The sequence below is a fragment of the Centrocercus urophasianus genome, unplaced genomic scaffold, assembly GCF_019232065.1.
Source record: "Centrocercus urophasianus isolate 14NV4802_14NV808 unplaced genomic scaffold, USGS_Curo_1.0 seq_18, whole genome shotgun sequence".
Taxonomy (NCBI): domain Eukaryota; kingdom Metazoa; phylum Chordata; class Aves; order Galliformes; family Phasianidae; genus Centrocercus; species Centrocercus urophasianus.
The window spans coordinates 12,473,421-12,497,392 of NW_024884733.1; the positions used below are offsets into that span (position 1 = coordinate 12,473,421).

Here is a 23,972-nt window from a genome sequence, read left to right on the forward strand (position 1 = left end):
TAAAGAATATAAATTAATTAGATTTAACTCTTAAAAGTTAGAATAAAAAATTGTCTATATATAAAAATATATATATCACACACACAAGCACAAAATCTAGTCTTTGCCTCTGGTTTACTTTTCTTCTCGTCATGGATGCCGTCACATCATTATCACTTAATTCAAAACGTCTGGTCTTGATGACATGTTGATTGTTGTCAAAATGATATAAACTCCCAATTATTTTTAAAGAACTCTCAAAAACAGAGGAGGAATATTACAACTACAGTAGTCAGGGTTCTGCAAACATTGTACAAATGTCTAGAGCACAGAAACATATCTACCCTTAAAAGAAAACTATACTTACTAGTTTTGCTTGCTGTGCATTCACTGGATCACCATACTGGAGTAAAGCTTGAAACTGGTTATTCTTTGTGAATGTGATTATCTTCAATACAGCACCAAATTTAGAGAATATCTGTCAAAAACAAAGTTTTATACACATGTTCCTGCTAATTACAAGGTCAAATTAAAATGAAATTTGTCTTACCTGATGAAGAACATCCAGGGTTACAGGATAGTACATGTTGTCAATAATTATTCTAAGCACCGGACTTTGAGCTGGAGTAACTGCACTCTCACTAACAGTGGTCCCACTTATGGGAGCATTTGTTGCCTGCACAGCTGTCACTGCCTGAAGAACAGCTTGGGCCCGCTTGAAAAGAAAATTACAAAGATTTTACTATCTCAAGACAATAGCTAGAAATTAATTAGAAAATTGCATGATATTCAGGAAAAAAAAAAAAAAAAAAGAGTCAGAATATGAATGTAATGCAGTCCAATCCGTGAGAAAATAAAAACAAATACCTCAATTAAGCCTTCAAGTGGCACAAATATCAATCTTCCTAGAAGCAAGCTTACTGTTCTACTATTAACTATTAAAAAATCATTTTGTGGATGTCAAAACTCCTTACATACTCTTAAAGGGGAAAAAAGTGCAGAAGCCAGTAATCTTTTATCTTGTTTTTTCAACAGTCTGTACAGTTAATATTTCACTGCCACTTAAATTACGCGGAAAGTTCTGTGAAGAAGGAATAATGCTGAACACTGTCAAGCTTCTCTGATGTAACACAAAGAAATAATGCACAAGACAGACGTATCAGAAAGTACTATCCAGACAGAGTTAAACAACCTGGTGTCCGTTATTTACCCTTCTTACTAAAAAGAGAAACAGAATCTTCTTCCACCATAAGTTCTTCAGTTTCCTTCTGGTTTGTTTTTTTAAATATCAAAAGCATGGTTTTAGAAATTCAAAGGTTTATGAAGACATCACAACAACACACATCTACATAACTGCTGCTGCTGCCAAAACTGAAAGTATCAGAAAGATAATTTTTTTCCTGAGAAAGAAAAAGTAGTGGGTTAAAAAAAAAGTTTCAGTTACTACTTCCATTAGAACAGTCTCATGAAACAAAACAATACCAAACAACAAAGTGAGCACGCCAGGCAAAACTAACTAGTAATAACCATTACAGTAAATCAGTGCACTATTTCAGAGGTATCAGAGCTATCTCATGTCACAACTTACATGACGCTATTCAAACTGAAATGAATCAACGAGTTAAGGAAGGATTAAAAAAATTAAAAGACTTGATGAAAGCTGAGAAAATAAAATTTAATTGTATTTACAAACAACTACTGTAATTCTATAGAAATGCCTTCTGATAAAGACATTCCTTTTCCCCCCTAATGCATGAAAATTATTACAAATTTCAAGCTGTTCCGATATTTGGCTGAGTTACATAATTATTTCCTACTCCCTCTGTGAGCACAGAAGAAGCACATCAATTAAAATTCATGTATTTCAGTGATTGGAGAACGTTGAACTGTGCAACCTACAAAACCACAACTTTTGAGGTTGCTTTTTAACAGACAACCCTTGATAGCACTGTTCATGTACGCTTACACATCATGCTTCAGTGCACTAAAGTTACACTAAATACATGATGGAGTGAAGGAACGCGCGTGACTTAACATGCTTACACAAGGATAATCTATTAAATGAACACAACAGTGAGCATTTTTTCACAGAAGTTCAAAACCACGTTTAGGATTTATATAAATAGCCACTTCTGAAGATGAACATAAGAAAACAATCTTGAAATAATCACTGACTTGTGGTAAGTTAATCTTTTTTTCCCGTTGTAAAAAAATGTTCATCACATCAGGAGGAAAACCTATTTTGCAAAGGCATTATTTTTGCTAATTTTTCCGTTAGAAAAAAGACAAAAGTTTCTGTACTAGAAACAGGTATATGCATTTATCTTTCTTTTAAAATATGTTCTGCAGAGGCAAAAACTAATTATTTTTTCCTTCTGCTAACATGCAAGTTTATCTCTGCACTAAGCATTAACGTGTTCTTCATCAGGAACAGAAGATCACAGGAGAAGAGCCCACCAGTGCTACCAGAGCATTCATTCAAAGCACTGAAATGCAGCCATTCGCATTAGTCATTAACACCAGGGAAATTGAAAGAGATATTACAATCTCAGGTGTCAGAATTAAAAAGTTAATTTTCTCATCCTGCAATTTCTAAACTAAGACGTAAATTTATTTTGTGAAAAAAAATTTAAGTTAAAACATCTTCACAATCTTTCCTTTCACACTAAGTAAATTCCTCCTAATCGAAGGATCACAGAGAAAGCAAATCTTCATTCCCAAAACCACTGGTAAAACTACTGTAGTGTTTGAACGTGGACAAAAGTAGATTTAAATAACAGGTATTCTTGATTGATGGTGGTATATATATCACATACCCTACTGCCTACATTTCTAATACCATGTAATAACAAATATACCTGGTTCAGTGTATTATCAGTCTTCAGTTCTTTATGATTGGAATACTGGATATAGATAGGTTGGTTACGAAGATGAGGCGTCACAGCTGAATAGTAATTAACCATAGTGATAGCTGCTTCTTCTGTTGCAAGTTCCAAAAAAGCCTATAAAATCAAGTTACATTGATAAATTTCAAGTAGACAACCTTCGTATTAGAAGCACAAGAAAGAAGACAAGAGTTTTGAGAACACATTTTGCCAAACATACACCTTTATAAGACACCATCCTCCAATTACTAACTTTATTTGCCAAGCCACCTCCAAATATTCATCTGAAGAAATGCAGAACTGAGTATTTAACTTGCAGTATTTATCCTATTTCCTACTTTATTTAGCTCTTAACCAATCCACATTCCCAAACAGAATTTACAAGACAGTATAAGCTGATTTAAAGAAAGAAAAAAGGTTTTTACCCTCCTCCTCTTTCCTCATTAATACCTACTGTAGCATGACGTATTACAATACTATTTTAACAGCATATTTTGAAATGAGAAAAAAAAAAAAAGCAACAAATTACCTGATTTTTCCCTTTCAGCATCAAGATGTTGGTTACCTTACCAAAAGGTAAGCCTAAAGCAATAACTTCTGTTTCTGTCACTTCCCCAGGCAGTTTTCTGATATGAAGAACACGAGAAGGCGCCCCATCCATTTTATCTTCACTTTTGAATTTCTTGTTGTCGTTACCATTAGCTGAAAGACATATCAAGACTATTTGAAGAGTTTACTGCCATTATTTGTGCTCTGTTTAAAAATGCTTTTTATTATAATGTAAGAATTTTTTAGAACCACCTTGTCTTGTCTAAAAGAAAATGGGAGTGTTTAGAACAAATTCTGAAGAAGCAACTAGAAGAACATGAAGAAATTGTCACATGCACAGAGGAAAAGGATCTGGCAGTGTCAGCTGACAGCCAGATGAATGTGAGCCAGTTGTGCGCTAAGGTGGCCAAGAAGGCCAATGGCATCCTGGCTTTGTACCAGAAACAGTGCAGTCAGCAGCATCAGGGAGGCGACTGTCCCTCTGTACTCAGCACTGGTGAGACTACACCGTAAGTACTGTGTTCAGTTTCAGGCCCCTCACTACAAAGAAGTCACTGGAGCCCTGGATCGCATCCAATAAAGCTGGTGAGGGGTCTGGAATATAAGTCTTACTAGGAACAGCTGAGGGAATTGGGATTTTGTCTGGAGAACATGAGGCTCAGGGGTGACCTCATAGCTCATTAAAAATTACTGGAAAGGAGGTTGTAGCTAGGTGAGAGCAGGCTTCTTTTCCTGGGTAACTAGCAACACAATGAGAGCTAATGGCCTTAAGCTGTGGTAGTGGAGGTTTAGGTCAGATATCAGGAAAAATTTATGCTCCAAAAGAGTGGCGAGCTATTGGAAAAGGCTGCCCAGGGAGGAAGTAAAGTCACCAGCCCTGGAAGCCTTCATGTAAAGGCTAGCCACAGCACAGAGGGACACAGCTTAGTGGGCATGGTAGTGATGTTGGACTAGATGATCTTTTCCAATCTTAATGATGCTACGATTCTTTAAAGATGGACTGTTCAAGGATACCCCAACAGCTGTTTGTGACTGCTCATTTCCTAATCAAGATGAAAAACATAGTACATTTTTTCCACCTCATTTTCTGTGATGTATGTTGTGTAGGAATACTAATTAAGACTCAGAATGGCTTGCATAAGAACTGTAAAGTAGTCAGAGGTAAACCAGTTCTGTTTTTCTCTTTGTTTTTACCTTGAATGGAGACAGATGGCAATGGAATAAAGTAACCGGAAATACTACTAGTACAAGGCACAAAGTAGAAAAGTTACAAAGCAAATTTACTGATGCAAATACAGGAGAAAAATTAATACTAAGAAGAACCATTTTGAACCATGGGCTCATTCATAAGAAAGACCAGCTAACGATAATGCAGTTAACAGGGAGGGAAAAGCAAGACAAGTATTTCTACTAGATCAAGGGGAAAAAAAAAGAAAAAAAAAAAAAAAAAATCAAAAGCACCAAGAGATAGTTTTCAATGTTTTCCAGAATTCCTTGCACAGGATTCTAATAAAATTATTAAAAAAAAAAAAGAAAAAGAACTCAAGTTGGAACATACGAAATAAAGAGCTAGCTGGATGGAAGAAGTTCTGCTTTGAAAAACTATGTGAGGAAATATTTACTTACTTTGGCCATAAAATAATAAAACTACTGCCTATAAACGTCACTGAAGTAACATCAGAAAGAATTAAAAGCTAAAGCACAATACTGTCTTAATATACAAGGATATTAATGAATTAGTGTTGAAAAATCAGAACACATTTAGATATGAGAGAAACAAGCATTAAGACTTCCTTTTCTGTATTTCTGGCCATAAAACATGCAGTGTTCAATCTTTCATTTCATCTCTGGAAAGCCTCTCAACAGCTACGTACTCTTCTAAAAAAAGAAATTAAAAACCCTGTGACTAGAAGAAAAACATATCTAATTATTAGGGTTCAAATTCATGGGTCAATGAGGATTTAAAAAATAAATTCATGAACAAGACTAACTTTATTTACTAACTAAAAAATTAGAAGAAATAAGAAGAAGAGGCAAAAATCAATACCAAGCATTTATGTTAAATCCTCCAAAAGCCTCACCTTCATAAGAAACCCATGGCTGTGATTTCCAGAGGGAAGGGAATAAGTAAGTTTTCAATTATCACTCGCTGTAACTACAGAGTACAGCTCAGATTTTGCATCCAGGCAAATTATTCAGACCTGACCAGTTGCATGAAAATATTTCATTCATATGTGCCTAAATTGAGAACAGTAAGTTATGCTTAGGGTATGCCTAAACTAAAATTAAGAATTTAAGCTCTTAGCTCAGTTTGCCTAAACCATGACAACTCAGTCAATATTAAAAACACAGAATGGAATAAATTCATTTTTAGAAGCCAAGAATACCCACAATTCAGTTCTGGATCCAAACAGCCAGACCAAGTAACATATTTCACTAACTTCTCAACACTTCTATCAAAACAGACTAACTCCAGTCCTTTGACCAAAGCTGCAAAGAGTTCCTATTTTGAGTAAATACAGTCATTCCCTGTGTTTTCACTATGGGAAATGACAGGAAAGGAAAAGATCTGTACAAGGCAAATTATTTCTACCACTCTCTTATATCTATTCCTAACAGCTGAAGTTCCTGTTCCAATTCAGTGTTTCTGCTTTCCAGGTTCTCGCACCACTGAAGATTTTGTAAGTCTTTTTCTATTTGTTCTACAAAAACCTTACAACATACAAACTGGTTAGAATTGAGGGTGTAGTATCCAACAGACATTGATTTCTAGGAGAGGATGAATGCAATAAGATCCACCTTCTTTGGCTCTGCTGACACATCTCAAGACTATGGCTTGGTTTCATACATGTGGAGATTTACAGAATAAATATTCACTTTCAGAAGATAAAAGCTAGATAAATATATGGAAAATAATACACGCAAAAATACACAGAGTATTACACTAAAGAATGCAAGACAAAACATGGGCAGCTACTTGAGGATCTCTGGCAATAGCGCTACATAAATGAAAGTAAGCCTGACAGAGCCACCGATTTGCTGTCGGCAGAAGCATACTTCAGACACTGAAAGCTAAGCTTGTGATAAAATTCACAAAATGAAGCCATCAAAATTTACCACAAAACATTTAATATTGGAAAAAAAGAAAATTGAAAAAAAAAATTAGTTGTCTTGCTTTTCTTGAACACAGAAAAGAACGCTTTTTTGTAATCTTCGATTATCCAGCCAGCATAGCTTAATGCAAACTTACTACTTCAATAAAGGCAGTAACAAACTTTGCCATATATTAAACACGTATGTACGTAGACAGGAGTTTTCAAAACATTTGTCAAACAACCAAATTATCTTTTGGGACAAACAGTAAAGTTTCTGGTATCACATGAAGCATCTCTCCCTAATTTTATACACTGTCTTATGTATCAGGTCAAGCAATGCTTCTCAGTCACAGACATCTTCAAATTATACTTGGGTACAGAAAACCAGTATTTAAAAACATGGAAACACAAATTGTGCAGAGCCACTGAAAGGTAAGCTACTATTAAAGCACCAATGTCATTCTCTAGCAAAATAAAAAAACCCAAGCACTGAGAAGAACATTATTCATATAGTCTGTTTTCTGACACAAGACAATCTGAAAGATGCTTCTGGAAAAAGGCAAAACTGCAGAAAATTGGGAAGGGGCAATTTCAAAAGCCAGCTAATAACTACTACCAAAGAAGTGCTATTGAAGTGGAAGCTCATTGGCAAGAAGCTATTCCACCAAAAGAATAAGATCTGTTCTGTAATAGCCAATGCACCGTTGCAAAGTCCTCTTTGGTTCTCCAGCAAGGAGAAAAAGAAAAATCCAACTTCCATGTAACATCAGTTGGCTAATCTTATGCAGAATCTCGTTGCTACAAACAGCATTCAAAATCATTATTCTCCAATCTAAGCAGGATCCTGCAGTCTAAACATAATTGACACATAAGCCACATCCCTACTTCACAGAAAACCAAGTCATGGAAATTGAAGACGTAAGAGCTGACAAAGCCTGTGAATGGGCATTATCTAAGCAATCTGCATTCTCTGACATTTGTAGTTAGAAAGTCCTCTTTTATTAAAACAGGACAGAAAACCTGCACATATATATGAGGAGCAAAATGAAGCTTAAGGTATACAAGTTAAGTCTACAGCATTCAATCATTCAAGTTATAAAGATTCAATGTTCACAGGCAGTTTTTTTCTACAGAAAAACAAATTCTAAAGTTCAACGTAACTTCTACACAAGAACAAATGAGATTTCCTGCTGAGAAATAATTTTGGAAACATTTTAATAACATTTCATCCTAAGGAACTTTTCTTTGCACACTTCCTCCCCTACAAAGATACACATCAATACTACCTGGAGTATTCTGAAGTCAAAATACAAGAGCTGGAAAATATACACATTGTTTACCTTGAAAATATACAAATCATATCCTTTATGTGTGTAATTTTCTATAACAATAATTGTAATGAATATTTACTCTAGAAATTAAGAGCTACAGCAGTAAATATTCTTTTCTTCCTCATTCATTTTCCTCAAAGGTTCCTCCTCTCATGTTCACAATTTCTCCCAGTTCAGAAACTGTTCAGAGCAAAGACTTGGCATACAATAACTTTTAACTTGTTATTTCTTCAACATAAGGAGGAACAAAAAAAAGGCAAACTATAAATCCTTTTATAGCTGCAATATAAGAAACAATTGATAAACCTGATTTCTGCACAAGCCACTCTGGTTCAAAATCATCACTACACTCCAACAACCAACTACAAAAGAAAGGAATGTAAGTATTCATGCTCTCCTGGAACACTTATTTCATCTTCACCACTTCACACAGAAAAGACAGGATCCTTACTAGCAGATTTATTCATAGTTTCTGCTAACATCAACAATATTTGTTCTTCCTAAGTTGAATATACGAAACTCAATGTTAAAAAGTAGCATCAGGCATATATCTGCATAGGAAATACATGACTAAAAGAAGGCAATGCAATTATGAAAATATTTAGTTTAAAATTGCAGATTCTGACCACAATCAGGAAGATTAAATATCTCAGTAGTTACCTGAAAACAATCACCTGTATTAAACAACGAAAGAAAACCACGAACGAAAAAGCTGCAACACAAAAAGAGCACTACAGCTCCATTTCTGAGGTTCAGCTATGTGTATGTACCTGGCCTGATACGGATGACAGAAGATAGAAAGAGAGGATCTTTGGTAGGATCAAGCGAGATTTGCTGCAGGACTCAACAGGTTCCCAAAAAAGGGAAAACTAGACTCTTAATTTTCATACAGATAGCTTAGAATCCAAGCTAAAGATAAAATCTGGAATTCAGCATGCTTGAAATGAAGAAAAGAGTCAATAACGCATGCAAAAAAGATAAAAACTATGAGAATACGATGTTCTGTAAAGCTTGCATTTTTTTAATTCTAAAATTGCAGGTTACATGTTCTGTGTTAACTCTATTGGACTTTTGTTGTTTTGAGGACCTCTGGGGAGAGAGGAGCATGTTCTTTAAGATTTTAAACTTAAAAGTATGTTATATCTTAGTATCCTTGTCGTGTCAGGCCACTAATGTGTTGCAGAAATCTTACTCCTTAACAGAAGCATCCCATCAGTAATAAAGCCAGAGCCTTACTCCAGATACAGGCCACAAGGCAAAGGAAAATCCTGACCGAATAGTAATGAAACCAATCCTAAACTATAGAGAATATTGCCTATCAGCAATTTGAGTTCAAATACATAACCACGGTCAGGCAGATAAAAGATTATCTATACTGCTTTTAAGTAAGAACTAGAACAAGCACATCTGCATCCAGTCTGCGGCTGTTTCAAAATCCACTGATCATGTTTTGTAACTATAATACAGTTATAATGTGGCATATTGGCTGTTCAAAGTTGCACAGGACCATCCAAAACAAATGTCAATCACTCTTGCCCTTAAGAAATATAAAAATAATATGGCTAGTGTGCAATGCAACTGAAACGAAATAAAAACAAGTTATGGCATAATGATAAAGACAAATTAACTGAATTAATTCTAATAGCTGTATTCTCACTCTCACATCTGGAGATGTGGTTCCAGTTTGTCGTCAGTGGTTGTTGTTTTTTTTTTCTTTGCTGTTTACCTCCCAAAGTTTCTTAATTTACAAAAAGATAGTGTTCAAACATCCTGAGCATTAAAATTTAGGTTGTCCACACACAAATGCCCACATGAGTCTGCTCCAAAAATAACACCCCCTCTTTTGCTATGTTGGTGATATGGCAGTAGAGGTTAAATCATCCAACCAATACTCCAGCACATTTTGTTGCTGTGCAACACATGGCAGCAGAGAGGCACTCTGACAAAACTGCATCGACCATGGAAATGTGCTACTGAATTCCTCCATGAAAAAAAAAAAAAAAAAAAAAAAAAAAATGGCACCCACTCACATTCCTCAATGCTTGCTGAAATTTTATGGAGAGCAAAAAGTGGATGTCAGCACAGTGAGGTGGTCAGTGGTGCATTTCAGCAGTGGTGACATAGACAATAGGTAAACTCCACTGGCAAAGGTTTTTACAAGTGCAGCACACAGGCTATTGTTCACCACTGCTGAGAATTCGTAGCTAATGATGGTGGCGACTATGCTGAAAAGTAGCGTTTTGTACCGGAGAATTTGCTCAATCAAATTGTGTTACTGTGCTCTTCGTTTCTTTTGTAGTTTCCATGCAGCTAAATAGGAGGAACTACTTTAAGAGTGACCTATGTAAAATTTAATCTATTATGACACTTTACAATCATGTGGTGCACTTAAAATCTTTCCGACTACTAACCAGAGTGTGTGCCAAAGTGGCCAAAAAGGCCAATGGCACCCTGGCTTGTATCAAAAACAGTGCAGTCAGGAAGGCTAGAGAAGAGACCATATCATAGAATCATGGAATGAATGGCCTGGGTTGAAAAGTACCTCAAAGATCACGTAGTTTCAACCCTCCTGCCACGGGCAGGATCACCAACCACCAGACCAGCCTGCCCAGAGCCACATCCAGCCTGCCCTTGAATGCTTCTAGGGATGGGGCATCCACAACCTCCTTGGGCAACCTGTTCCAGTGCATCACCACCCTCTGTGTGAAAAACTTCCACCAAATATGTAACCTAAACTTCCCGTCTTAGTTTAAAACCATTCCCCCTTGTCCTGTCACTATCAACCCATGTAAACAGTTATTTCTTCTCCCGTTTACACGCTCCTTTCAAATCCTGGAAGGTCACAATGAGGTTTCCCTGGAGCCTTCTCTTCTCCAAACTAAACAAGCCCAGTTCCCTCAACTTTTCTTCACAGGAGAGGTGCTCCAGCCCTCTGATTATCTTAGTGGACCTCCTCTGGACCAGTCCCAAGAGTTCTGAGTCCTTCTTGTGCTGGGGGCCCCAGGCCTGGATGCAGTAGTCCAGAGGGGCCTCATAAGAGCTGAGTATAAGGGGACAACCTCCTCCCTCTCTCATCTCTAGAGGCTTTCAAGAAAAGGGTAGATGCAGCACTGAGGGACATGGCTTAGTGGGCATGGTGGTGATGGGTTAATGGTTGGACTAGACGATCTAAGTGGTATTTCTAATCATAAGTGATTTTGTGAATTATAATAAATTTGAAAATTCAGAGGTAAATTACTTGTGCTCAGGTAGTGTTAACTAAAAACCAACTTCACTTAACGCACTATCAAAATCAGAACATCTATGTTAATACTGTAAGTTAAACAGGGCACTGAGAACACTAGTATCTTGCATGCCTTAGCACTAAGTTTTCTGTGAATACAATGAATTACCTATAAAAGTCGCTGCTAACCTTCCCTACTAATGAAGTAAAAAATGAGATGAAGATTAACACTGCCATTTAAAGCCAGAGGAGCTTGGTGAGCTCCACTGCAAAACAATTTTTGAAATATTTTTACTGAGTTAAAACACACAAACATAAATAATGAAAGTGACAGTAGCTACAGTATAAAAATACAATTTTCTTTGTCAATCTTTCGTCTTTGGTAACTTTCATAAAACTTTCTTCAACTTTTGCTTTTATCTATATCCCTTTAAAATTTTTTTCTTTTGTGGATTTCAGAAATACAGTTCATGGCATGAGCACCTTCACATACACAGCTGTTCCTAGAACTTCCATTGAGTAGTCCTTCACCTGAAAGAAAGAAGTCACACAAGAAGTTTGGCACAAAAGTAACCCCTCATAAAGGAAATAACCTTTGTAGTTCTTCAGAAAAAGGGACTTGATTCTCTTAGAAGTTGAAGAATAGAGTCTAGTGTCAAGAAGATATTCCTTATATATCTAGGATATCTAGGCTTCAGCTCTTGTTTCTCAGAATCCTGCTATCAAACTGTCCTTCGAGTCATTGGCAGCTGTGTTCATGAGGAAACAAATTCACAGTTGTCACGGCAAGGTAATTTATGCTCTTCTAGGATATGAGAGATGAGCATGATTATGATACGAAGAAAGAATGGACTTGGACAGCATTTTCCAAAAAGCTGAAAGAAAATACTAATAGTGCAAGGCCTGTGATTCTGCAAATTCAACATATCTTTGTCAGCTGGTAATAAAATGCATAGTCAAATATAACTTCAAAAAAAACCAAACACAAAAAACAGATATTTGTTGACCCAGAATCTTACAAGGCCTTTTTCCTAGCAATAATCTATGATGGGATTCTACCCTCAGATGATTACAAACTGATGTTCTTTCATGTTGCTCAAAGTTCTTCTACAGTAAAAAAAAAAAAAAAATCTTGTATACTTTACAACAGACATGTTTAAATGAAATTCATCACGGCTAAGAACAGTCATCAACTGCAGATGCAAAGGGTCAGAAGTAAACAGTAAGAAAATTGCACAGCATCATGCACAAATATCCAAGTTTGTCTTCTTTTCGAGGCAGTTCTTTTACTGGAGATACACAAAGTACTTAAGTTAGTAATTTGCAGTAAATCATAATATAACGTACTCCCAACTTCCCTTTATCTATACAGTCTTGAAGATGGGTAACGATGACCAAGCTGTTAAGAAATTGTTCAAGGATCACAACTCCTATTTTCAGCAATTTCTTTGGTCTAATATGGTCAGCTTTCCTTAATTTCATACCATTTATCAAATTATCAGTGGTTCAAATTATCAAATAAATACTTATACAACAATTATTCAAATGCAAAACCAATGCCTATCCAGCAATTTTGCAAGGCTTTTTTTTTTTTTTTTTTTTTTAATAAAAGAGGAAAAGAATTCATACACAAGACCCTGCAAAGGAGAAAGAAGGTGCACATCTTTCACGCCTCTAAGGAAGAATTAGCACAAGAATACACTTAAGAGCATTAAACTACAGTATTCTATCTGAAAAAGAAATGAATATTACAAAAATTTTCGTGAGACTATTACTGTGATAAAAGAGTAAGACAACTATTTTTAAAAAACTTAGGCTTAACCTCATCTCTAAACACAGAGCCATTAAAGATAGTTCACTTAGACAGTACGTGTCAACTTCCATGAACAGGTCTTTTTTAAAAAAATGAGTTATTAAAAACACTGCTTAACAGCAACAGGTCTGAGGCAAACTGTTTTATAAGAAGTTTGATATATTTTTGCAGAATGGATTTCAAAAGAAACAAGGAAACAGTTTTCAAGTTTTTCTTCTAAATTTGGGCCTGTGAGAGCAGTGCTGGTCACTGGATTTTCTGGATTGTATACTTTTACCGACAAAGCTCAAAGCACAATATCTGTTCATAAAATATCAGGAATCTTATGTAGAAAAGATGAATGACTAAACCAGAGTAGGTTTCTATGTATTGAAAAAAAAAATACAAAACAAACCAATGAACACGTTTCATGAAATGACACCAAACTTCAAGAAGGCATTAAAGAGTTACAGAGTAGGTCAGTTTCTATGAAATGTCTGCTTAACCAAGACCTTAAGCAATGACTACAGATTCCCTGAATAGGCCCTGAAAAGGTACAATGGCTCAGCTACAGCTGATAAATCCTTTTCACTGAAGTTTTAAATTCATCTACAGAAAAAAAAAAAAAAAAAAAACAGTGCTGAAGCAAAAGGAAGGCATTGGTTTGGACATAAATTCAATTCATCTGGCTTCAGGAAACAGGTACAAAAAATTAACACACCAGTTTCTATTGCGGACCCAATCATTTCTGAATCTCTAATCTGAAATTGTTAAAGAAACCTGTGCAAAACTGGAAAATGTACCTTCCAGGTTCCTAATAAACAAGACAGATACAAGAACATATGCACATAGGAATAATACTGAAATGTTGATTTAACCTGCTCTACAGATTTTGTATGCTATTTAACAAAGGCAGGCAGAACAGAAGCTTGAATGCAATCTCAAGCAAATGCATGAAAAACAAACCAAGAAAACTTTGACAAACCAGGACTCCTTCCCACACACTTCTGTACGGAATGATTTGAATTAAAACACTGCATTTGTGATCGTGGGGTTTTTTTGTTTCTTTTTGTTGTCGTTTTTTCCCCCTGGGTATTTTTCCAGAATAACTCCTTTATACCTAATTGGTATGAAAATTTGTTACAAACAACAGATACTACAGGAACTTATCTCACACCACTGCCAGCTGACAATGAGATCTTTTCTTGGAAACCATTTATGGTTCTGGATGCCTAGAAACCTACCAAGAGGCCTTGCTTGCTTGTTTAAAACAGAGAATCAATTTGTTTGGAAACTGTCTCTTTGGTGCTAAAGAAAAAAAAAAAAAAAAAAAAAAGAGAGAGAGAGGAACAAAACCAAGATGGAGGGTAGGAGAATTTGCATTCATTAAACACAAACTCCTCCATTCACATTATGAAACCAAAGCCATTTTTCCCAAAGAACTCTCAGATGAGACAAACTCAGACTTCAAGTTTTAGGGCTTCTTAGAAAAGCTTCTCTAAATTTTCTTCTGAAAGCCCAAACATATAATTCTTTTCTTTTTTTACCCTTTCAGCTTTTCTTTTTTTTTCCCCTTTTGATAAGTAAACTTCCATTTAGCTTTCCTGATTTTCAAGTTTCTCATTTCAAAATGTTCAGGAAAAACTAACTTGTCCTGTAAACACTGACATTTCACCCCCACACTCAACGCTCAAACCCAAACGCACCCTCCACACAACTCTCCCTTTAATTATGGTTTCTCATTTATGAAAAGCAAATTGCTGAAGCAGTATTATCTTGGACTGCTGAGGATATCAAGAAAATGGAAATGAGAAGATGTACCTGCTTCAGAAATAGAAGAAAGGACAAAAAGCAGAGGAGATAAATAAGCATTCCAGGGGCTCTAAAATGACCACAAATACATTATTTTTCCTCTTCTGACAACCCACTCATTTTCCCTATACTGTACATGATCTAGAAATTGCACAGTCATATTACCAACCTCTACGCTGCTCCAATGGAAAGCAGCTCTTCTTAGCAATACACTTTAGTGCTGTAGCAGCTATCTCAAGAGTATGAACACTCCAGCACCAAGCAGGGCAGAAACACAAGCAGTTGCATGTTTTTTTCTTGTTTATACTAGGAATGCAGGAAGAGAACATCCACTCTGGCAACATCTGCCATCACAGCATATTAAATATATCATGAAATTGTACCCAGAATCCTAATCTTTGTTTACTTTACTTTTAATATAGTAGTAAATCTGGAACTAATACTGCACTGCTCAACAAGTAAATACAGATGGGAATATATATATATATATATATATAGAGATATATATAGAGATATAGATATATAGATAGATAGATAGATAGATAGATAGATAGATAGATAGATATATAGCACATGGAAGCTGTGAACCAAGCAACCATTTGGAAAGACCAAGTAACACCGATACCATGAACTAATTCCTCCACATTTCAGAGAAAAAAAAAAGTTACACGTTCTCAGAGAGAAAAAGCAAGACTGTGAGGAGAACTCTCACAAGGAACTCAAAGAAAAGTGTGAATGTCAGGACCATACACTGTAACGAAAGGCATTTTATTATGTGCTAATTCCTTAAAAGCCTTTCTATCTAGTAACATCATAGTGGTTAAAGAACAACCTAACGTTGAGATTTTAGTAACACTGCCATCTCAGACTGAAGAAGCAAAGTGAAGTTCACTGCTTTTGCAGTCTAAATGAGAGCAGACCAAATTCTCTTTTCTTGAATGCATTATAGGGCAGAATAATTCCTGTAATTACATACATTCCCGTAATGCCCAGGCTCACAGAAGCTACATGTGAAAAAACAGAAGTCATAATGAGTTGTTATCTGTTTACCCTTAACTGGTAGTTCTGATTCCTTACTTTGAAGGCAGCAGTACAAGACAAGTGTAATTTTTCATTCTGTCATCCACCATTGGTGTACTGTACAGACATCTGAAAGTTGCTCTTTGTTTCATGGGATTACCTTTCTCAGGTTCCTGAGGATTTTGACTATATGTAAAGTCACTACAGTGTAATGCACGCCAACACTTTATCCCTCTATAGCACAATGGATTCTCGTTTCAGCGTTCTCCCCTTGTAAATAGGAAATGAGTCCAAAAATAAATGATAGATTTCTCCTTTGAAAGGGCATCACTTACCAGTAACTACCATGCTGCTCATGTTAGAGTTCGGGCTATTGAGTACACTGCCTGAAAGAAGTTCGTCAGATCCTCTCTAAAAAGAAAGAGACAGTAAGAGATTTTTTTCCTCTATTTTGTGATTTTTAAAGATGATATTAAAAATGTCAGTTTGACAGGGAAAACCTTTAGAACTTAAGCAAGCATAACCAAACCTATTCAGATTTGGCAGACTTTCTCATTTCAGACAAGTGCAACCACTTGAAATCTACATAAAGCAGTATATTTACAAGGCAAACTTTGCAATGAGAGCAGCTTAAGCACAATTGTTTTACCCACCGCCAAAATGCAGCCACCTTAAGACACAATAAGAAGTCCTGAGCAATAATTTTGTTCAGCACTTCAAATTAAAACATTATAATTAATTGTTTACTTTACTTCCATAAAATACAGTTAGTTATTTTAATATTTCACGTTAAATTAAAATATTATATCCAGATTAAACTACAAGGGAAATCTGCACAAATAGAAATGGTGAGTTCAGCTCAATTCTAACATTCCTATTTGGAAAAAAAAAAAAAAAAAAAAAGACTTGTCTTCAGAGAATACTATCACTATTCAATCTGGGGGCATCCATTTGTCCTGAAAACCTAGCGCAGAAGGTAGCACCTACAGGTGACAACTGCAACTCCTAAAATATGACAATTATCAAGTTAATGATCTTTTTGAATAGTAGTAGGCTGCAAAACAATCAAAGTAGGATGTATATGGAAAACTCTTAAGATAACCTTTTCCTCAAATTATTTGCAAGACAAATACTTGGCAAAGCTGAAGAGGCATTTACTTCTTTCTCTCCTACTGTTTTCCCCCATTTTTTCTTTTTTTTCTTCTTGTCCTACTCCAGTAAGTTTTTAATCACACACACACACACACACACACAAAATTATCTTCCACTTAAGAAAAAGAAATTATTAAAAAGAAATAAACTTGACAACCTTTAAACATTTTTAATTAGATCTTTTCCCACTTCCTAAGTACTTCCTCAACAGCCCTAACACCAATCCATGTCACCACTAAAATGCACAAGAGGAAAGAAACCAATTGCAGCTCATCTTTTTAAAAGTGAAAGCTTCTCATTTAGTGATGGGCACTACAACAGAATCTCCATGCTAGGCAGAAAATATCCTGAAAGTACCTCAAAACTGAATTCTAAATTAACCTGAGAATATTGTCTTTCTATGCCGCAGAGCTGTAAGATGCATAAAATCAAACCTTTATCATTCTACCACAGTGTTCTGTGTGCATATATACACATAAAATGGCACCTGACATCCAGAGGTCTTAAGTACTACGTATGTATACACAGATAACAAAGACGCAACTTTTAGCATCAGCTCTGTAGTATCTTTATACAGCTTATGGAAGACTCTTCACTCAACCAAAAAAAAAAAAATGCGCCCATCACATCACCAACTGACTTCCTTTGAAAATAAATAACGGCTAATACTAAGATTCCTTCTTGTTCTCAGTGCAAAGGCATATATGCAATCAGATACAATTACGGAAAAATGTAGCTGGACATGACAAAGACGTATGCCAGAAAAGTTACGGAAACTCTTTTTCAACCTATACTGCTCCATATTGTTAGTATCATACACTAAAAATCAGTACAAATGGCTACACAAACATTCTTTCTCTCTAACGGCCTATTTCTCTAGTATTTACATAGATAGAGTACCTTGAAGGTCAAGATTGCCAACACTGCTGCTCACTCAGTAATACAACAGTTATTTCTGCTCACAGTTACTCATCCAGTCTTGCTCAAAAGTCTCATCTCCAGGCTGGACAGCTCAATTCAATAGGCAGAGGCAGCAGAGACAGAATCCATTCAGAGTTTGGCAAATTAAATTAATTCAGTGGTAGATTTGGTTTTCCTTAATAGGCCAGTCATCAATCTGCAACACTACAACAGACGCTACACCAAGAGCTGAAACACCCTCAGTACTGATGAATGAATGCTCTTCCCAAACCCTACAGAACCTCGCAAATCTGAAATCTAGAATTCATTCCAACTGTCTTCAGCTTCAAAAAGTTGCCTAAATGAGCAACTTCAGACTCGCAGACTGTAAAAATGACTATATAAACTTCTGCCTCCTAAGAAACATGTTACAAAAGCCTGATACGCTTCTTAACTCATAGCAGAAAAAAAATCCAAAATCAAAAAATCCAAAAGCTAAACAGTCAGAGTGGTTACTCAGTTGTGTTTTAGGAGCAATTCTAAAAGTTCTCTTTCCATTCTGAAACACATTTAACACCTCAGATAACATTTACATAGCCTGTTACAAGATTTTGTCATTATACTTAAAATTTTAAGTTACGATTTTGTTTCAGAAGAACATGCAAGTTATATGTAACTTAAAAAAAGCTATGCAGCAAAAGAAGTCACGTTCTACTTGAAAACAGAGTAATTACAGAAATCAAAAGCAGTTAGCTGGCTGTTAATTGCTATTTACTTCAAAAAGGTCTCATAAGATGACAGCTGTTTTACAAAGCAATTTAATATAAGCATTTCAAGTAAGTCAACTGACACTGCTATAATGACATAAGCACCTACAAAATTATGACAGAGGCCAACTTTTTTATTTTTTTTTTTGAACATCCATTCAGCAAAGGTAGGATTTTATTCAACTTGTGGGTTTGGACCAGTTTTCACGTGTTTTTTTCTTTAACAGAGATAGGCCAAAAAGGACTTGTACTCTACTTCAAGGGCAAAACTTCTACCACTTGTACATGCATTTCAGAATTACAGCTCACTTCCCAAGTATCTCGTGCACACAGCAGCCTTATTCTCAAGCACACCACTTCCAATAGTCAAATCATCCAATGTGAATAAACCGTCAAGTTCAGGTCAACTCTATTGAATGTTTCAGAAACAAGGAAAACAAGCTCATGTCTTTGAAGAACGTGGTGAATCAAATTCAATAAAGAATGGAAGATTAAAGAGCAATTTTCACTTAGCTCTCTTCCCCATCTTTGTAAGCTGCTGTGCATCAAGCTACTTCAAGACGGAAGATCACAAACACTGACCAACAGAAAAGTCCAAATTTAAGTTTAAAAATAAAATTAAATAAGCCAAACAAATTGAAGCCACCACATCAAATTCCCTCCCAACCATAGGCTGCAAAGGAAATTTCTTCCAATAGCAACATGAGAGAAACTACTTGAGTGCTCATTTTAGCACAAGGGAAAGATTGCAAAGGACAGAAGAAGTACAAACTGTGATTGTACACTATTCAAAGGTCACAGCCAGTCCTCAGGAGCAGAAGTTTTCAATGCCACATCTGTATTCCTACCAATGTCAAGAAAAACATTAAGCAGTACTGGCCTTGTGTACAACCTAAAACACTAACTATGCCATAGACGTTCATGGACAAACATTCTGAATTCAACATCTGCCAAAGTACTGTAGCAAAGTAAATCAGGAAATCATCAAATTAACTTCTTATAGTCAGCAAACTTTAGATTTCTTGCAGAACCAAAGCCCTTTCAAGGAGTGCAACGTTATCATACCCTGCCCACTGTCACTGAGTACTTCTAACAGCACAGTGTGGCAACAGCATGTTAACCTATGGTTCTAACCAACCAATGGAAACTATGCAGAACTGACATTTTCAGAAAAAGACAAATAAGTTGTCAACTCAAGACTCTGAATATGTATTTCAAAGGAACTTAAATATACATATATAGAAATTTTTCCATACTTTAAACTGAAGAGAGCATTTCTATATTTCAGTTAATTTGTAAGGAAATCTCTCAGTAAATACAGTTGTATATACTTCGGCTCTTCCACAATTCAAATGAACAATTACATTAAGTAACTAGCTTAGCAAATGAATCTTCTAGCTCCCTGCTTTAGCAGTCACAGTTAACTCAGAATCCCTCACTACTGGAATTAAATTTATGTAGCTGGATTCCAGATTCCAACCCCTCCGCTCCCCCACAACAGATTACTTGAGACTTCATGCTATCACAAGTTATATTAAGTACCTACGCCATTTCAGGAAGTTGTTACAGTCACACCATCTTTCCAGGCTAATAAAAAACCACTATTTACAAGTCCTTACCAAGGATTTTCCTCACACTGCAGACAGGAGTTAAGTATTTCAAAAATGCCCAGACCTTACTACAGCTACTACCACCATCCTTTAAGAAAAGGCTACTAAACCACAAAAAAAAGATACCAAACTTTTCAATTTTGGCTTGAGAACCACCAGAGAGGTTTAGTCTTTCAAACATCGGAGTATTTTTGACAACTGTTTATAGAAGAGAAATACTATCAGCTCTTTTTCCAGTAGTCCAAGGCTACGAAGGCTCCTGCACATAACATAACAAACTCCGAATTTACCAGCAGTGTGTGAACATGCAGGTCTCTTCTAACACTACACAAACACTGAACTGATAATACTAGAAACAATAAGCAAATAAACTAACTGCATTTTAAGATGTCATCAGCATCAGCTAAAATCATTTTTTGACATCCATTAGAAAACATAAAAAAGATACCAAAAATACTGCTTCATTAAATTCTCTGATTTCTAATACACAACATGCAGATGTTCCAAACCTCTCCCAACGACAGGATGATTTCCTGCCCCCCATCCCTCCCCTCCATGAGGGAACAAAAGAGAACCTGAGCTGCACAGGAATACACCAACAGCAAGCCAGGAGACAGCTCATGATATAAAGAATTCTAACAGCACTGTAAAATATTTCATTTCTAACAATATCTGGGAACGATTTAAAAGCAAGAGCCAGAAATCTGGCAGTATGGGAGACTGTAATGAGAATTCTAACGTAGACAGCAACATCCCTCTCCAAGACACACACATGCAAGCCAACTACTTCAGCATCCAGCAGCTGAATTAACTTTGGGGCATGGATGTTAGAAAGGACAGGGCAACACACTTTAAACACCCAAATATGGTGCTCTTCTTTTTCTTCCCCCCATTTTATACGTGATGGAACAGAATGTAATGAATGCCTTATTTTAATAGGATACATTTCTAATGCAACACTGCATAAATACACAACATAAATACTGTTGGTGAAAAGGAAATACCTGACCTGCCATACTCTCTGACTTTGCACCGCTATCAAAACACGTACACCAAATTTCCTAATGAAGAGACTGCTACACCTCTCACATATACAGGAACACAGAAGACTCAGTCAGGACAGGCCAAACCAAGTCAATACATAAAACCTAAAAGAAATTTGCTGCTGTTTCATGGTATTCTATAAAGCATGTGATTTCAATTATAAGCTTATTATCTTTTCATCAGAACCCTACATATATGGGGTACGTCTTCATGAGTGCTTCAGAATCCTATTACATCACTTGGCCTTAAATTCCCTGTGAAGTAACAGGATAAAATATGTTTGCCTTCCCATACTTTATCCTCTGTATTCTTTTTCTCCCTATTTCAATCCTTTTCCATGCTGTAAACAATGTATGGTTGGCTGGGGACATCTCCTAACAATTAACTGAAATAATGAGTCCACAAATATTAAAGTAAGGATCTATCTAGGAAAAAGTTCGCTTTTTCTCTTTCAACTATAAGCCCAACACATACCACAGAATTCTCAGAAATTGAGCATGCACAATCAAGGGAATGTGAAGCCTTTAAAACTGAAAGGAGACAAGTCTCCACTCCTGTGAAAAGCCTCCAGACTCTCAATCAAAACAATGTGAAAAAAGAGCCAAAGTTCTCAAAGTATCTGAGATCAAGATGGGCATGCTTCACCAGGACGCTGAAGTGCTAAGAGCCTTCACTTAAACCATGCCGCCCAGCTTCTCTTTAAAGAACTCAAACTTTGAAACTGTAATGAAAGACTTCAGTCAGAAATCTAGCCAAAGACGAGTCAACACTCCAAATTTAATGCCCTGGATGAAGTACAAAGATCATTTATTCCAGCATGTCAGACTTATTATTCTGCTTTCACCAGCACAGAAACAGTTACTCTGAAGCAGACGTACACAACTGGGAGAAAACTGGAACAGGCAATAATAGCTCACTCAGGAGATACCGTTTGGATATGGTCTTACCTTATCAGTCAGAATAATAGGATGGCATCTAGAAGTGTTATTCTGTAGCAGTTTCTACAACCCTAAAAGAGCCATCAGAAATGTATTTCCTACTTGACCACCTACTATACTTGTAACAATGAATGGAAAGTTCCAGTGCTACTGTAAAATCTTTAATGCAATAATTACATTAGGTATTCAAGGAAGAACTGAATCTATGAAAACCTAAAAACAGCTGTATGTATTTGCAGCTTAATAAAAGGCACAGCACATAAGCCTGAAATCAAACATTGGTCCCCATAGTAGATTGTAAAAACACAATCTCATTAAAACCAACACCACAACCAAAAGCAACAGTCCTATCTTCTCCTTGGCCCTAAGCAGTTTGTTTCTATTGCCCATCACAAGACATATAAAATCTATGTTGCTACAAGAGCTCATGCAGTCATGTCAGATTTGCCCCAATGCACTAAAGAAGACGTAAGTCATAACCGTGTCAGCTCAGTTTCAACCTGGTTAAGCTCCCAAGAAAGGTTTGTGAAATGATAATTCAAACATTTGTGCCTTAGGTGTCACAGAGGCAGGAAAAACTGGAATGCAGCTTCAATTGCCTGTGAAAACAGATCTCACGAGTTCTAAGAAACTGGAAAGGCATCCTAACGCTGACATTCATCGAGCTCTTCAGACTGGCCGTATGATCACATTTCTGTTCCCGCAGTCCTCTCAATTAATACATAATCTAGGTGTTCTCTTACAAAGGAAAAGTGACTTCCAATTTGCAACAGACAACAGAAATTTCCTGTAAGCATTCACAGTATAAATTTTCAATACTTTTATTCTCTCTCCACTTTCAGCTTTCTCTTTTCTTTTTTAATTGACATAGTACCCAATCATTTTGTCACCTTAAGAAAAAAAGTTACAGAAATAAAAAGGAGGAATTGTAGCAGACTTAGACCTGAGAAAAAAATATGAAAGCCACCTTCAACAGGGTCCATTTTAACATCTTTCATAAACAGGTGTCTTTCATTGTATTGTTTCAGTTGCTTTTGCCATCAAGGACATACTTTACATACTCCCGCTGAAGAAATAAATCTACACATCATTCCCACTTCACTGTTAGAATGTTCAGAACATTCTTCCTTACTAGCGCTGCTGTAACAAAATATTGCTGAATACAGTTGTAATCATTATCCCAGCTAACACAGTTTGTCCAATTCACAGGCAAACAGCTTTTGTACCACTGCCCCTAGCAGAAACTTGGTCTAACCTACTAACAGCCCAATTAGTATGAGAAACACTCCAGTATTTTACAAAAAATAAAGCAGATCATCACATGGCATTTGTCCATATAAGAGAATCAATTTCCCACGCTTTCACTGCCCTCCTCTTATCTAAGAATGATGACCATCATGGTGAAACAGTACATCATGGGGAAAAAAAGAAACAGAAGGAAAAAGTCTACTAAAATACATTTTTTCTTTTCCTAAAGGGAGGCTAAACTTATCTTTTGTTAACTTGCTAGATTTTCTAATAGATTACTTCTGTGCTTCCTTTTTAAAGTATATGACAAACAGCTTAAATAAAAAGTCACAATATGACCAAAATGTTTCCACCATAATGAAGCTCTCCATTATTAGTAGCAAAAAACACTCAGTTTTCTATAATTTCCTAGGAAAATCTCTCAGAATTTGAGTTTAAAAAAAAAAAAAGAACTGAATACTACTTAGGGAGTACTTACAAACACTGTTTCTCAGCGCTCTCTTATTTCTCTCCTTCAACTTTGTGCTGGTTTTAGCTACTGCCTTTCCTCCACACTGTTAAATTTCAGCAATCAGGGAAAAGAGGACCTTTGTGATAGACCGCTTGTCAGAAAGCTAACAGAAAGCA

The 23,972-nt window shown here is 36.1% G+C and overlaps 1 protein-coding gene across 6 annotated transcripts in view; it reads right to left on the reverse strand.

Moving 5' to 3' along the window:
- Nucleotides 1-23,972, reverse strand: part of PTBP2 (polypyrimidine tract binding protein 2) — a 46,657-nt gene that overhangs the window by 16,911 nt on the left and 5,774 nt on the right. For 4 of the 6 annotated variants that reach the window (XM_042819165.1, XM_042819169.1, XM_042819168.1 and 1 more), the window contains exons 3-7: nucleotides 16,022-16,097; nucleotides 3,394-3,566; nucleotides 2,838-2,981; nucleotides 530-694; nucleotides 347-457 (exon numbers count right to left, since the gene is read on the reverse strand). In XM_042819165.1, the coding sequence (XP_042675099.1) occupies nucleotides 347-457; nucleotides 530-694; nucleotides 2,838-2,981; nucleotides 3,394-3,566; nucleotides 16,022-16,097 (669 nt within the window). The remainder of the gene's footprint in view (nucleotides 1-346; nucleotides 458-529; nucleotides 695-2,837; nucleotides 2,982-3,393; nucleotides 3,567-16,021; nucleotides 16,098-23,972) is intronic. The other 2 variants (XM_042819170.1, XM_042819171.1) reach the window with 2 other exon arrangements.